Source organism: Zosterops lateralis (genome assembly GCF_965231275.1).
Source record: "Zosterops lateralis genome assembly, chromosome: 15".
Classification (NCBI taxonomy): Eukaryota; Metazoa; Chordata; class Aves; order Passeriformes; family Zosteropidae; genus Zosterops; species Zosterops lateralis.
Window position 1 is genome coordinate 15,364,188 of NC_139775.1, and position 16,897 is coordinate 15,381,084.

The 16,897-nt window shown below is 53.7% G+C and overlaps 1 protein-coding gene across 1 annotated transcript in view; it reads right to left on the reverse strand.

Annotated features, from left to right (window-relative positions):
- Positions 1–11,938, reverse strand: part of ABCA3 (ATP binding cassette subfamily A member 3) — a 33,216-nt gene extending 21,278 nt beyond the window's left edge. Inside the window, exons 1-5 of the mRNA XM_083872707.1 lie at positions 11,781–11,938; positions 6,849–6,950; positions 3,798–4,062; positions 3,021–3,148; positions 1,854–2,019 (exon numbers count right to left, since the gene is read on the reverse strand). Of these exons, the coding sequence (XP_083728833.1) occupies positions 1,854–2,019; positions 3,021–3,148; positions 3,798–4,062; positions 6,849–6,902 (613 nt within the window). The 5' untranslated portion in view covers positions 6,903–6,950; positions 11,781–11,938. The remainder of the gene's footprint in view (positions 1–1,853; positions 2,020–3,020; positions 3,149–3,797; positions 4,063–6,848; positions 6,951–11,780) is intronic.
- Positions 11,939–16,897: the final 4,959 nt, after the last annotated feature.

Below are 16,897 nucleotides of genomic sequence, written 5' to 3' on the forward strand. Positions count from 1 at the left end.
GGTTGGAAGAGACCTTAAAGCTTATCTTGTTTGACATCCTGCCACGGGCAGGGATACCTTCCACTAGACCAAACCAGTATCTTGCATAACTATCATTGAGAAGGATCTGCCAGGAAAACTCTGTGCATGGTTGCTGTCCTGCAGCATGGCTGTGACTTTGTAATGGGGAGATTCTCTGTCACCATCAACCACCACAAGTCACTGGGCTTGTGTTTCACCCCTTTTTTTTCTTTGTAAACCAAAAGAATAAACAATACTGCACAGGTTCCAGTGAGAAAAAGTATATCCTGTGATTCACGCATGTGGCTTCATTTTTTGTGCATTAGAAAACACTGAAAATATTTCAATTTCCCAAGAGCATCTCCCATGTGGGAAGGGACCCACAAAGATCGTGAGTCCAACTCTGGCCCTGCACAGACACCCCAACAATCCCACCCTGTGCATTCCTCAGAACATTGTCCAAAGGATTTTGAAGCTCTGGCAGCCTTGGGGCTGTGCCCATTCCCTGGGGAGCCTGGGCAGTGCCTGAACCCTCTGGGGAAAGGACCTTCTCCTAAAATCCAATCTAGACCTCTCTTGGCACCGCTTTAGATAACAAAATAAACTGAAAATAGTTCATTTTTAAGTGGAATTGCTGCCAAGTGTTACCTGAACAGGAACTTAAGCTCTCTTACAAAACCCCAAACGAACATTTTGAACGTCAGTAAACTAAACTGACCCACAGAGAGAGAGAAGATAAAAGTGGAATTATGAGATTGGGAACTTTGTTTGATACTAACTCATGCACTGAGCAAACACTCCTGGGACTCTGCTTTATTTACACACTGAGAGCAAAACCTGTTTGCCCACTTCCTCACCCTCACTCTCCCTGGACATTGCAATCGAGCACAGAGGGAGAAATCCCACTGAGGGAAATATTTCTTTTGCCACCACAGAAATTCCCAAAAATTCAGTCCTAAGCCAGCACAGCTCCAGCAATGTCCCTGCTGGCTCCTACTCTGCCAGTGGTTTGGCTGCCCTTAAATACCTCAAACCACAGAACTGCTCTATTTACTTTGTAAGTACTTAAGTAGTACATTAAACACCGGGCAGTTTGGATCGTGAAATAAAATTTCCATTAAAAATCGAAATGGGGAAAAAATTAAATTTTAAAGTTATTCATGCACATTGAAATTTATTCTTATCCAGCCCTGCTCAGCAGAGGTGCCCAGAGGCCAACAGTGCCCATGAAATTACAGGATAAAATTTAAATAAAAGACAGCTATAAGGAATATAACAAAATTGTAAATATGGTCTAATTATATCTAAGTCATAAATAAAGTCCAATTATATCTAAGTCATAAATAATAATTCAACAAAATAAAGACAAATGATTTAATATATAAATAAATATTAGGAAGCTCTATAGCTAATAATTAATTAATATTTAAATATAAATTTAAATTTGTGCCATTATTTGATTAATTCATTATATATGCATAAAACTGAATATAAACATCTATACAAACACACAGCCATTTAACTATTTATGTATTCATGAAGATTTATATGTAAATACATAATTTTTAATATTTATATAAATATTTAATCGCTTGCCTGTATTTATATAAAATAACTATATGCTTATAATAAATATTTAATTGTTTGCCTTACACAGATATAAATTTAATGCTGGTATAAACATAAATCAATAATTCATTAAAATTCACTGAATTTAATTATTTCTTTTAAATTTAATTTAAATTATTAAATTAAATTATTAAACTATTTCTTTTAAATGAACCTATTAATTTAAAAGCTCAGAGCCCGCCGGGTGCTGCAGGAGGTGACCCCGTGTCCCCAGCTGTGCTCACCTGGTGTCCCCCCATCAGCAAACTTGGCCTCTCGGGGCCCGGGCAGCTGGAAGAGTGGGAAGAGGTAACTGGTGTGCCAGTCCCGGTCCAGGTTGGGGTTCAGCCCCGTCTGTTCACTCCTCGGGGCGTTCCTCGGGCTGTACTTGAAGCGCAGCTCGTACTCCACCTGCAAGGGGCACACCGAGGGTCAGGGCTGGGGTGGGATGGGGTCAGAGCCTGTCCAGGGATGTGATGTGCCTCCAGTGATTGAGGACTGAGACCCCAGACTCTGAAAGGAGCCCCCGGCCTGGCTGAGGTGGAACGTTTGCCAAGTCTCAGAGGACTGGAATTGCATCTCCATGAGAACAGACTGCAAGGACAATGGGACTGGTCACAGTGGACGGAGGCAAGGCTGCCTGTCCAAACTGGTCTGTCCGTACCAGAGGTGGGATTTGGAGCTGTTCCTGAGCACCAACCTCAACACAGGTGGTTCCCTTTGGCTCTGTGCCCCTCGCCTTGGTCCCCACCTTGACCAACCTATAAAGACTCTGGAGACCCCTCACTCACTTTTGTGATCACCCCACTGGAGAAGATCCCATCTATCAGCATCTTTAGGCCTCAAGGACTCGTCCCTCCATGTTGGCAGCTATAATCCCCTTCCCCTCTTTCTCTCTCTTTCTTACTATTTATTTCTCTCCTCATTATCACATTTGTTGGCACTAAATAAAGGCTCATTTTTGATCGAGCAAACTGAGTCGCCCCCGCTGTGTCTTTTGCACTCTGAGATCCCTAAAACAAACCATCAGGTTCCACACACATATTTTCAGACCCTGACAGATGGACAGCAGTGACATCTGGGTGGGAGGTGCTGTCCCCATGTTCCCTGGCTCACCTGGAGGTGCTGTCCCCACCTTCCCTGGCTCACCTGGAGGTGCTGTCCCCACCCTCCCTGGCTCACCTGGAGGTGCTGTCCCCACTCTCCCTGGCTCACCTGGAGGTGCTGTCCCCACCTTCCCTGGCTCACCTGGAGGTGCTGTCCCCACTTCCCCTGGCTCACCTGGAGGTGCTGTTCCCACTTCCCCTGGCTCACCTGGAGGTGCTGTCCCCACCCTCCCTGGCTCACCTGGAGGGGCTGTTCCCACTTCCCCTGGCTCACCTGGAGGTGCTGTCCCCACCTCCCTGGCTCACCTGGAGGGGCAGCGGGGCCGAGGCGTGCGGGAAGCGGTGCCGGAACACGACGGCGGCCAGGACGTTGCCCGAGCGGTTGTCCAGCCTGACATACTCCTCAAAGTCCCGCTCCGAGGGGAAGCCCTGAGCTGTGGGTGGGGAAAACAGGGAGATGCAGGGATGGAGCACAGCAATGCAGCATGCACTGGTGCTCAGCCATCACCAGGAGCATTGCTGGGTCCGTGACAGGAGGGATGTCTGCTGTCAGACACGGGGGAGTTACACAGGATGCTGCCCCCTGTGTGTGCATGCAGACATTCTTCCTTCTTGAGAGTAGGAGTCAGCTTTCCCACAGAAAATCCTAACAGTTTGGAACACCAAGTGCTAAAATTTTCTGTGCCAAAAGATTTCTGAAAATACTCTTTCACAGGGAAGCAGTGCCACCTTCTCTAACTGTTTTAGGGTGATATTTTTCTAGATGGAAACTGCGATAAAATGAGACCAAAAAGCATCCCCAAATCCTGTCATTTTAGTGAAAAAAAAAGAAAAAAAAATGCAAAATATAGCCTTGAAGCTCAGAAAAAAATGGTGTTCCAAGAGCATGAGGATTTAGAATCAGTCACAGAATGCTTTGGGCTGGAAGGGACATAATGGAATATGGAATTGGACATATGGAAGGGACACAAATAACCATCCAGCTCCAAGACCCTGCCATGGGCAGGGACATCTCTGAGGCTGCTCAGAGCAAAGATCCACACCAATTTCTGTTGTGGAAGGGGCATCCCCAGCGCTGCTCACCTCTGATGTTGATGGGCAGAGCTCTCTCCACCACCTCGGCAATGCCGCGGACGGCGCTGCTGTTGGAGGGGACATAGGCCAGCTCCCAGGGGCTGCTGGCGTGGTGGGAGGAGAAGAAGCTGGGCAGGTCATCCACGGACTCCCTGGGGTAGAGGGTGGCGTTGGGGTGGCGGACGGAGTGCACGCGGTGCCGCAGCGCGATCAGGATGGCGGCAAAGAGCAGCGGCAGGCACACCTCGATCAGCGTCACCAGGATCTGCCGCTTCTGCAGGGCAGGGGAAAGATACAAACATATATATATAAGGATATAAAATATATTATGTATCTATATATATATACACAGATATCTACCATAGGTATGTATCTATACACAGATATTTATCCATATATATAGTACGCTCTGTCTCAAGAGATAAAAAAGAAGAGGAGAACGCAGAAGGTTGATGAGCACAGTCACGAGGTTCAGGGCATGGGAACACCAAGGAGCAACAGCATTCTCACATTCCACAAGGTTTCACAATCTGGGTTTTTCCAGAGGCCAGGAATGACACTGTGCTGGTTCCTACATCCTCAAGGACTGTCCAGCCAAGGTGTTCCCTACCCTAAGCATTGCTCCAGCTCAGACCAGCCTCCATCAGAGCCTCCCTCACCACACTGCTGGGCTGAATGACCAAAGCTGGTCCTTTGCTTCCTCCCTGTGCCCTGGGGCTCTGCCACGTGCAGCAACACTGCTGGAATCAGGGCAACTTTTCCTGCTGGAGCTGAGTTGCTCCAGGCAGCTGGACATGGGATCTGCAGCCCAGGATGGGGCCTGGCAGAGCCTCTGCCTACAGGATGGCTACAGCGACACACCCATGGGCATGTCCAAGCCACTGCTGCACTACACACACTGGCTCATTTCTTTAATTGAGGTTCAAGCAACTGGAGAATGAACTCAAGCCCTGCACTCTGCAGCTTCATCCATCAATTCCCCCAGGGCTGCCTCTCCTGCACAATGCCCCCTACCCAGTAACACTCCCCACCAAACACAGGTTTATTAGCATCCCACCCAGGTCAACTAGCATTTCAGACTGGTGTCCCAGGGGAACTGTAGTCATCTGCGCAACCTAGTCTAGTGGAAAGTGTGGCAGGGCAGTGGGATGGATGGTCCTTTCCAATCCAAACCATTCTGGGATTCTGTTATTTCCTCCTGCAAACCCTGAGCTGCCTTCACCCCAGGCCAGGCTCAAGAGCAGCACAGCACACTCAGCCTCAGCCACAGCAGTGACAGCTCAGAGATGTCCCTGGCCGCAGGGGGTCATGCTGCTCACTCAGAGCATGTGCCTGGAGCAGCAGCATTAACCTTTCCTAAGGCCTCTGGCTAATGCAGGCTTCACAAGACAGGGGGATTTTCCACCCTCCCCTTTGCAAAGCTGGAAAGAGGAGCACCACTAGGAAACAGGAGCACCAAGAGCTTTAGTCTCACAGCTTTGCTGTCTCAGCAACTGGATTTTATCCAGCAGGCAGTGGGCAGAGTCTCCAGTGGGGCAGACAGGGAGCCCTGAACACAGCCTGGACATCCTGGGAAGGGAGACAGCCCTGCAGGAGCCAGGGAATGGGATCTTGGACAGTTTGTCAGGAGATGATATGGGGACTACCATTACCCTGGCTCTCAGCACCTACTGCCAAAGCCCAAACACTTCTTGGGGCTTCCCCTGGGAGGAAGAGTCTGATCCAGCCCTGACAGCATAGGCAGGAGGCAGCAGCTTTGGGCAGGCAGGGAAAAAGGAGCTTTCCCAACACCACGCTCATAAAAGCGAACGCTGCAGATGTCTGATGGGTTTATAATGCAGCCCTGGCAGCCCAGCTGCCTCCCACTGATTTACTATGGTACTAAAGCTCTCCTTGTCTCCTGGGCTGCCTCCAGAACAGCTCCCTGCCTCCCTGAACTCGCAGGCTCACACACATTCACCAGCCTTGCGGCAGAAATCATTCAAGCGCTGTGTTCCGGAGGTGACAGGGATACTCATCCACAATCACCACCTCCGCCTGGCCAGCAGCTCTGGAGAGCCACGTGTGCCTGCATCCATCCCCACAGCGGCTGGGGGTGACTTGGGAGCTCTGTGTCTTTATCAGGAGCAGGACTTTTAGCTGTATCCCAGCACAGTAGACCTGAGTCAGCTTGTGGCCTTGGAAAACACGCTGAGATGTGTCCCCACCCTGGAGCACACCCAGAAAACAACACTTTTCCCCTGCAGAGGGGATGGGGGATGTTCCTGGCTGCAAATCAGCCCTGCTGCCAGTCCCTTTCATCCTCTCCAGGCCCTGCTCCCTGTTTGGTGCCTGCCGGAAGGTCGGGTGCATCCAGCACTTCCCTCTTCCTTTGGTTTATTTTTACAGCAAGGCTGCAGACGGGTAATTGAAAGTGTAAAGCCAAGGCTGCAGCCAGCCCTGCTCCCTCCTCTTCCTCTGCCAGGGCTGGCTCTGGGTCCCAGCAGAGCTACTGTATCCGCCCAGGAACACCCACACGGTGCTTAAAGGGGCTGTGGCCTTGGGCAGCCCCAGCTGAGACCTCAAATCCCCAAATCCCTCAGCACCACCCAGGTGCCACGCTGAGAGGTGGGCTGGCAGTGAGTGCGAGTGGTTTAATATTTTTCAGACCCCTAAAAGCTGCTCCTGAAAGAGAGAAAGCAATGGAGAAAAAAAAAAAAAAAAAAAAACCAGAGCCCCAGTGGGTTTTGGAGGCACAGGCACTTCCAGAGGAGGCTCAAAAAACCCCAGTGTCACACGGGTAGGGTGTGGGTTACCCTGTGCCAGGAGAAAGGGAGCTGAGCTCACTGCCAGAGGGCAGGCGGGGGATGCTGGGGACAAGGAAACTGAGTACACAGTGACCTGTAAGGTCTCACAGCCCAGCACAAAACACACCACATGTACAAATAACCCAGTTTTCCTCCCAGCGATGCCCTGTGTCCACGGGGGAGGTTTCCTGTAGGAGGCAGTGGCTGGGCAAGCTCTGATGTAGCCCCTTTTAGCAGTGTCAGAAGCAGCCCCCCAGGTGCAGTGCCAGCCTACCTGCAGGATGTAGTTCTTCCAGAGCAGCAGCCTGAACTGCCTGAGCACAACCATCCTCCCATCAGAAGGGGTCCAGCACTGCCCTCACTGCTCCACAGGACCCTGGAGGAGAGGAGAGGAGAGGGGAGAGCTGTGAGTGCCAGGTGCTGGAGGAGCTGGGCAGTAAGAGGGTAACGTCCCACACCCCACCCACACCCAGCCCAGGGCAGCTCTCTGCTCCCAGCCTGGTGCCACAGCAGCTGGCTCAGCCCCAAACAGGACAAAATAACCACTGTGTTCCCTCCCCTAAGAGGAAGAGTCCCTGTTTTCTGGCATGGCTGATCCCAAAAGCTGCTGTTTCAACACCCAACCTGGGTCCCTCCCAGCAGCAGACAGGAACAGCTTTCCTCGAGCTGCAAGAGCACGGGGTTACAGAACAGCAAACACCACCCCCAGGAACGCCGTCAAACCTCTGGCAGGCCATTATTTTGGGATGGGTGGAGATTCTAAAGTTATGCCTCCACCTCCTGCCGTGTGAAGAGTTGGTTCTGCAACACTGCTGGTGCTTTCCCAGCAGAAACTCTGCCCCGAGAGGCGAGGACGAGAAAAGGGCAGGGAAGCACAAGGGAAGGACAATCCCCCGCCTCCTCCTCCTCCTCCTCCTCCTTTCAGGAAGTATCTGCCATCCCTTCACGTTGTTTGTGTCTCCATTTGCAGTGGCGTTTCCCGAGGGGAGCACTGTTGTCCCACCAGAAGACTGGCTGGGATTTTGAGCTCGCAGAGCTGCACAGAGAAGGAAGGGGCAGCCCTGGCACAGGCAGAGCCTCCTGCCTGCACTGCTGGACCCTCAGCAGCCCCCACTGAGCAGTGCCAGCCTCTGAGCACAGCAAATCCCAACAGGATCCCAGCAGGAAGCTGCTGGGGTGCTCCAAAGCCTGGCAGCACCAAAAGCTGCCACAGGAACACGGACAGGCACACAACCATGAGCAACACCCTGGCAAATGCTCCACAGCACGTTCTCCAGCCCTGCCTGGGATGGGATCAGCTCTTGGATGCAGCTGGCACCCAGCAACCTCAGCAGGGGTTCCAGGGTGCCACAGTGAGAGGAGGGGAGGTTGCTGACTCAGCCTGCCGACCTTGGCTCCCGGGTGCACAGCGAGCACAGCTCCAGTGGCAACAGAGCTGCAGCAAGAGCAACCTGAGCCTCACACAGGGCTGCAGGCACAGCAACACCCCCCTGCCTCACCTGCCCTCTGCCAGCAGCTCCTTGAGCTCTCCAGGACCTTCCCCAGCCTTGGCACACACCTTCCAGCCCCAGCCCTAAACCCAGGAGCCTTCCCCAGCCCTGGCACACACCTTCCCAGGCTCAATCCTAAACCCAGGAGCCTTTCCCAGCCTTGGAACACACCTTCCAGCCCCAGCCCTAAACCCAGGAGCCTTCCCCTGCCCTGCCATACACCTTCCCAGCCCCAAAACTAAACCCAGGAGCCTTCTCCTGGCTTAGCAAGCACCTTCCCAGCCCCAATCCTAAACCCAGGAGCCTTCTCCTGCCCTGGCACACACCTTCCCAGCCCCAAAACTAAACCCAGGAGCCTTCTCCTGGCTTTGCAAGCACCTTCCCAGCCCCAATGCTAAACCCCAATGTGTTCTCAGAGCACGAAAACCCCACTGTCTCTGCCACTCCATGCACAGAAGACAGACTCCACAACAGCAGGGACATCTGTATTTGAGGACCTTTCTCCAGTCAGGAAAGAGCAGAAGAGACCTTATGCTTCAGCCCAAAAAGTCCATCAGAACCCCCACCCAGAGCAAGCAGGAAAGGAACAGCAGCAATGGGGACTTCAAGCACCTCACAAAGTGCCAAGTCTCCAGCTGACCTCTCTGGCCAAGCAGAACATTCCACATTGTGCCACAGGATCCCTCAGCAGGTCCCACAGGCCCACACACACATTCCCCACACAGCAGCATCTGAAACGCCCCCCAAATAAGCCCCCCCTACCCCCAAACAGAAACCTTTGTCATGAACCCCCTGGAAGGAATGCAGAGCAAACCAGAATCAAAGCTGTGCTCACTTTAAAGGGGACAAATGCTGCAGGTCAGGCAGGAGCAGGCTGCAGGATCAGAGATCCCAAATCCTGCTCACCCCACCTCAAACTCAAGCTGTCACCCTGACCACCCCCACAGGTCCTACAGTTGCTGCTGGGAAAATGTCAAGCAGCTCTTGGGAAATACAAACACTATGCAAAGGCTGAAAACCCCATTATTGCCAATAAATATTTTCCAAGTTTTGAAGTGTTCCAAGAAAACTTGTTCTGGACCTTTCCCTTGCTGGAGGATGAGAGGAGGGAGAAGCTAAGTTACAAAAGTTCTTACTAGATTGGAGACCAAAAATGGTTTTCCACGCTCTGGCATCCAAAACATGGTTTTCTTTTTCCCAACCCAGAGGCATCAAGGTGCCTCAGAGGAGGACAGGGGCAGCACATTGGATTGTCCCCGCCAGAGATGCTCCTGCCTGACCTCAAACACAACAAGATAAAACTGAACTTCCCACCAAGAGGCAGGGCCAAAGATCTGGGAGAAGAGAGAGAGAGGAAACCACCAGCAGCTTCTGGGAGAACAACCCAGTTCCTCTCCCTCTCTGCAGGACCACAGCAGGAGGAAGGGTCTCCTGAATATGTGAGTGTGGACACACCCTGGCCATCCCCAGGGTGGTCAGTGAGGAAGGAGACACAGACTCTCACATATGAGAGTCATCCTCACCACCTGGTCCTCACCAGTCCCTGCCACAGCACCAAGCTGTGCTGGATAACGTGGTGGCACCAGCTGCCAGCCTGGACCAGTGGATTTAAGAGGAAAACAGGCTGAGGATGGGCAGGATCAAGGCCACAGCATCCCATCCCACCTCCTGACCCACTTCCACATTGCCTCATCCCCGAGAGGTGCCTGTGCCCGGCTGCCTCCTCAGCAGAAAGGGCCGAGCAAAGGCCACAGGCTCCCGGGAGCTGGCAGTTATTTTAGAGCACACCCCGCATTTCTGCTCCTCTGATGTCCCGTTCCCATAGAAACCAGCCCTGGAAACGGCAGACGTTGCCTTTTTAATATAAACCCGGCGTTTCTTCCTGCTGCTTGACAGAGACACCGTGTCACCCCTACAGGATGAGCTGCCAGGTGCCTGCACCTCCACAGCTGAGGAGTACATGGTGCCCGGGCTGGTGGCATCACAGACCTGGAAAGGTCAGTCCCTGGGTGCTTTCCACACTGCCACTGGAGCAGGAAACTCCTCTCTGCTCCTCGCAGTGTCTGTGTTGGAAATGAAACAGCCATAGCAGGACAAGGACCTTTTATGGCCACTGTTTTCAGGAAGAGCAAGTGACTTCCGAGGTGGGTGAGTCCAGAAAGTCCCAGGTCCTGCAAAGAGCAACCAGGGCCAGCAGCCACCACCAGACCAGCCCAAGTGTTTAGTGACCCACAGCTCTCACTGCTGGGGTGTTTCCACCTCCTCAGTGCTCACAGAGATCTGGGACAGAGAGACCATAAAAACTTCACCTTGGTTGTGCAAACAGCAATAAAACTTTCTAAGAGACTGTAAGGCTGGGGGGGTGCTGGGTGCTGCAGGGACCAGCGACCTCACAGCCCTCGACAAACACAACACTCAGTGCCTGACAGACACCTGAGTCTGGGTTTGACCCAGACAGGAACTTCAGGCCTGGACACAGAGAAGAGGGCTGGATCCTGTTTGCAGAATGAGGGGTTGGCTTGTGCCCAGCTGCTGCCCTGCAGTGGCAGGGGTTGGTGGGCACAGGGAGCCTGGTGGGCTCCATGGGTGTGTCTGTAGCTGCCTTTGAGCTGGGCCAGCAGCAGGAGATGGGGACAAAGCTGCTGCAAGAGCTGGCCAACGCCTCTGCCTTAAAAACAACACTGCTGGTCTGCCCAGTGAGTCTGCAGCTGCCCATAAAATGGGAAGCTCAGTGGCCTCGTGGATTTAGCAAGAACAAGGTCTGGAGCCCAACACACGGATTTTTCATGAACCCTTGTACAACCCTGCCCTGCAGTTGCTGCGTCTGGGCAGCTGTGAGCAGAGAACAGGGAGATCCCTTCTGCTTCTACCTGAACACTCCCAGGAACGGGGACTCCACCACTGTCCTGGGCAGCCTGTTCCAGTGTCTGACCACCCCTTCCATGAAGAAATTCTCCCAATATCCAACTTAAATCTGCCCCAGCACAACCTGCAGCTGTTTTCTCTTGTTCCACCACTTGTTCCCACGGACCCCCACCAAGCTGCGCCCTCCTGTCAGGGAACTGCGGGCTGAGAAGGTCCTTCCTGAGCATCCTTTTCTCCAGGCTGAGCCTCCCCAGCTCCTTCAGCTGCTCCCTATCAGAGTAGTGCTCCAGATCCAGCCCCTTCCCTGGACACGCTCCAGCCCATCAAGGTCTGTCTTGGCACAGGAGACTCTCTCACACCGGGGCGCAGAGGGGTTGGCAGACGCCCCTCGGTCCCCGCAGCCCCGTGTCCGTTTGCCGGCAGGGAGGGGTGGCCGGAGCATCCCCGGCGGGTCCTGGCCGAGCATCCCCGGCGGGTCCCATCCAGGGGCAGCTCCCGAGTCCCCCGAGCATCCCCGGTGGGTCCCGGGCCGGAGCATCCCCGGCAGGGCCCGGGCGGCGCCTCCACCGCCGCATCCTCCGGGGGACGCGACCCTCGCAGGAGCCGCCGGCAGCGAGCCCGAGCCCCGCTGGAAGGCGGGGGCGGCGCTGGAGGAGCCGGCCAAGAGTCCCGGCGGTGCCGCAGCAGCTCCGGGCGGGGCCCAGAGGCCGAGAGGCCGCGGCTCCGCATCCCCTGCCCCGCCCGAGCCCTCCGCGCTCCTGCTGCCGCCATCCCCCGGCGCTCAGCGTGCCCCGGTGCTCACAGCCCCCGTGCTGGTGCCGGTGCTGGTACCGGCGCCCCCGCTCACTCACCGGGCCGGGCGGTTCCGGCTGCGGCTGCGGCTCCGGCTCCGGCCCCGGCTCCGTCCGGCCCCGCCCGCGCCCGCCGCCGGACCGCGGGAGCGCGCACGCTCCGGAGGGCGGGACCGAGCGGGGAGGGAGCGGGCAGGGCCAGAGAGGGGGTGTGTGCATGTGTGAGAGTGTGTGTGTGCATGTGTGTGAGTGTGTGTGTGTACATGTGTGTGAGTGTGTGTGTGCATGTGTGTGAGTGTGTGTGTGTGCATGTGTGTGAGTGTGTGTGTGCATGTGTGAGAGTGTGTGTGTATAGGGAGGGTGAGAAAGTGTGTGTGTACATGTGTGTGTGCGTGTGTGTGAGTGTGTGTGCATGTGTGTGAGTGTGTGTGTGCATGTGTGAGTGTGTGTGCATGTGTGAGAGTGTGTGTGTACATGTGTGTGAGTGTGTGTGTGCATAGGGAGGATGAGAGAGGGTGTGTGTGCATCTGTGTGAGTGTATCTGTGCATCTGTGTGCGTGTGTCTGTACATAGGGAGGGTGAGAGAAGGTGTGTGTCCATCTGTGTGCAAGTGTGTGTACATGGGGAGGGTGAGAAAGTGTACATCTCTGTGTGTGTGTACATAGGGAAGTTGAGAGAGGGTGTGTGTACATGTGTGTGTGTGTGTCTGTACATAGACATGTGTGTGTGCGTGTATCTGTACATAGGGAGGGTGAGAAAGTGTGTGTACATCTGTGTGAGTGTGTTTGTACATAGACACGTGTGTGTGCATGTGTCTGTGCATAGTGATGGTGAGAAAGTGTGTGTGTACATCTGTGTGTGTGTCTGTACATAGGGTGAGAGAATGTGTGTGTACATGTGTGTGTGTGTGTGTACATAGGGAGAGTGATAAAGTATGTGTACATCTGTGTGTGTGTGTCTGTACATCTGTGTGCGTGTATCTGTACATAGGGTGAGAGAATGTGTGTGTACATCTGTGTGTGTCTGTATATAGACACGTGTGTGTGCATGCACAGCTGTGTGCCACTGTGTGTGCTCATATATATGTGTGTGTATGATCCTGGGTGTGCATGACAGGTGTGTATTACTGTAAAGCTGTCTTTGAGGGGTGTGTGTGTGTACACATCCCTCTGCATGAAAAACGAGGTTCACTTTTTTGGTAAATTTTAAGAGATTTAATTAAAAAATTAAGACAATTAGGAGATTAAAAGGCAAAGTACGGCCGTGTGACTCAGCATTCAGCCGAGTCCACACTTTGCCATATCAGAGACATTCATTAAATACCTTTTCTATTGCATCAGTTTGTTGAATATTTATATTTTTCTATAAATTAGTTTCCATATTTCAGGAACTGTTTGGCATGGTCCCTCCTTGGGTCTGCCTTTTTAGAGCATTTGTGTTTTGTGGCTGTGTCTTTATTATTGCCCCTAGTTTGGACTTTGGTCCGTGCTTTCTTCAGGAGTGAGTGTGCACCCATGCCACTGTGTGTGTGCACAACTGGGCATTGCACAGCTGTGTGTGCATGCACTGGGCATTGCATGTATGCCAGGAGTGAGTGTGCACCCATGGCAGTGTGTCAATGCACACCTGGGCATTGTACAGCTGTGTGTGCGTGCACTGGGCCAGGTGTGGGACACACACATCCACGTGTGCCCATGTGGACACCCAACCATGTGCAGGGCTCTGTGTGTGCGGGGGCTGTGGTGTGTGTGTGTGACAGGAACTCCCAGGCTCTGTGAGGGGCCAGGATGGTTCCCGGTGCAGGGTCAGTGCTGCACGTCCGTTTGTCCATCCACTCCCAAACTGCAGCACTCCACAGCAGCCCTGCCCTGGTGCCCTGGTTTTTGGAAGCAGGGCCAGCCCAGCCCCTGTGTGTGGGAATGCTGCACTCCTGGACCACTCCAGGGCTCAAGTGGGATTTCCAGATAAGGATGAAAGTGCTGGCGGTGGAGTTGGGGTCACAGTTGCTGTGAGACTGTGCACAGCCCTGCCCGCCCTGCCCGCTGGCTGCCAGCTTGGTAGAAGTGCTTCTGGTGCTGAGAACTCCAAAGCAGGGAAAGTTTGCACAGTGTGGGGAGAGGGAGGAGGAAGAGAAGGGTGGGGAAAGGGGACTGAAATGGGGACAAGGACAGCCATGGCTCAAGGCAGCTCTACTGAACAAGGGACATGGGGTACCCCTTGGGCAGCTGTGTGGTGAGTGCTGGGGGATGTGGGGTGCCCCAGTGGTCACAGGGCAGCCCCCAGCCACAGCCAATGCCTTTTTCCACATGATAAAGAGAAGGAATTCAGGCATCAGAACAGGCTGCTGAGAGAAGTCTGGAGTCCCTGGAAGTGCTCAAAAATCATGTGGATGTGGCACCTGGGGACAGGTTTTAGTGGTGGCCTTGGCAGTGCTGGAGGAACAGTTGGACTTGATCTTAGAGAACTTTTTCAACCTAAATGATTCTATGATTCTATAATTTTTTGGAGTCTCCACGTAGCTGAATGCCACAGTGATGACTTTGAGTATTATTGCTTTGGAAACTGTGCTCCCCTCTGATCTTGGGGATTTTTGGAGCTGCTTGCTGGACCCTGGCTGGCCCTGGAAAAGGAGGAAATAAGCTGAGAACCAGGGCAAGGGTGAAGGTGTCTGGGTATAGAAGCAGGAACCAGCAGCATTGGTGTTGAGGCCTGTACAAACAGAGAGTGACACTTGTGACTGCACTACCAGGACCCCTTGAGCTGGGAGATTCCACTCTCCACCTTGGTGCCTTTGATCCTGGTGATGGCCAAAGCTAAATTTTGGCTCTCTGGGGCACCTGGAGCAAGTCACAGCTGTGGGTCTGGCCCAGGATGGGGACTTGCAGTTGAAGTTCTGACTATCTGGTCTGTGCCCAGATCCCATCTGCCCCTGGGCTGCACTGGGAGAGGCCTGGACCCAGAGCTGCACCTGCTCTGCCCCGTTCCTGCCCTCCCTCAGCTGGTTCCACAGACACCAGAGGAACTGAAGCTGTCTTCCATGGGTGACTGAGCAGCCACCAGACCACGGCAAAGCTTCCCTGCTCACACTCACGTCTGTAGCAGCACACAGCAAAGCTCATTCCAGTGCTCACAGGGAGGAAGGAGCTGCCTGGCTCAGAGCTGTTATCCCTCAGCAGAGCCACACGATGCAGATGATGCAGGTTGGCCAGGGGTGGGGATGACACATGCCTTCCCTCCAAGCATGGCCTGGCTGAGGGCTCATCCTCTCCCTGTTTGCCTTCCCCCATGGTGTGTCACCCTTCTGCACGGCATCCTGCTGTGGCCACCTCGGGAACGGTGTGGTCTTGCCCCTGGCCCTGTCTCAGGTGGTGCCAGCAGCCAGATGAGTAGTCACAGGTACCTGTGGGCCTCAAGAGTATCTGGGACAATCACTGCCTGTGGTGACACGCCGGCAGCTCACTGAGGCACCTGTCCACACCCCTGCTCAAGCCTGGGTTTGATCCTCCCCAATTACAGCTGCCTCAGTTCCCCCTGTGACCTGCCCTGCTGCCTGACGCAGTGCCTCTCCATGCCTGCCTTTGAAGGAAGCTTAGCCATTAGATCAAAACAAAAATCTTGCCAAAGAAAGTATTTACAGGCTCCTCATGGTGCCTAGAACAGAAGACAGGAGATGTTGCAATGAGGTGCAGTGGCATTGCAGTGACTCAGCTCACACCCAAGGCTGGGAGTGTGCAGGAGACTCAGCAGGAACATGGGGGAAAATCTGCTTCTGTTGAGAGCATTTTCCATCTTGTCCTTATTTCTTGCCAGCCCTGGGACTGGCATTTTTTTACCCTGGAGTGCCACTGTCCAGGAGTAAAATGCCAGGATGGTGGTTCCCACTAAAATGGGTGAGTGGATTCAACACCTTCTCTTGCTCCCTCAGACTTGCCAAGGACCAGATCTCTTGGGCTTATTTTCCCCAGGGTGGATTCCCTATTCCCTTTCAGCCCAAGGCATGCCAGCCTGCAGCCCCCCGATCTTGGCTGCCAGGTTGGAGTCTCCTGCTGTATCACTTTGCCCTTTAAGTGCTGGGAAGATGCACAGTGAAACAGACTCCCCTTGGAGTGCTCAGACACAGAAAAATCTCCATGGGCTGGGAAGGATGGCATGGGAGGAAGCTTTCCAGAATACCTGCTGCTCTTTTTCCCAATCCCTGCCCTCCTCAAGTGTCACTTTCCTGTCAGTGCTCTGCAGAGAGCTGGCACAGTTTCTGCCCATACCAGCCTCCAGCAAAGTGTGTCCCCAGGGTATCCCTGTTCTGTCCCTGTCTCCCTGCTGGGGATTACAGGATTACAGAGCTCCAGGCCCTTGGCAGACCCTGGTGCACCACCAGAATGGAGGAGATGTGGTTGGGAATTTCAGGCACCATTGCTCCTCTGTGCCTGGGTGAGCTGTGGTGGGAGCTGAGGAGGCAGCACGGCCTGGGACACATGGGCAGGCTCTGCCCAAAGGCAGCCTGCTTGTCCCTTCAGCCCAGAGAGGCAGCTGGTGTCCCCAGGGCCACCTCCCACAGCTGTGCCAACAGCCAGGACCTCTCCCAGCTGCTGGATTGGACCTGGCAATTTGGAACTGAAAGGCTTCCAAGGCCTCTCCCAGGACTCTCATTGCTTTACAAGAGGCATCACTTCAGGATCCAAGAGGTGTGTAAATAATAAGGAACAGCCTCATTTCATTAAGAGGTTGAAGAACTGGCAGCTTTGGGCATTGTGTCAAGCTCAAAGATCTCTGCCAGCACCTAAATCCGATAAGCCACGTGTTTGGGCTGGCAGTGCTGGGAAGGCAAGGGTGAGATAAGGAGACATAACTGAGCTGGCACCAAGGAAACTCCTGCAGGGGGCAGACAGGGACCTGTCTGTTGCCACCCCAGCTGTCTGCATTCTCCCAGAGGGCTCAGCAGCACAGACTTAGAGTTGGACTCAATGATCCTTGTGGGTCCCTTCCAACTCAGGAGATTCTGTGACTCTGTCAGACCATCCTCAACACACAAAGGCCACAGGAAGACAGGTCTTCTCCTAAAAATTATATTTTTCCATGGGGCTGCAGGGCTTGGAAGAAGCATCTCCAGCTAGGGTGTCCTGCACAGACCTCGTCCTGCCACGGGCTGGTCGCCCCTTCTCACTCACTCCAAACACCAG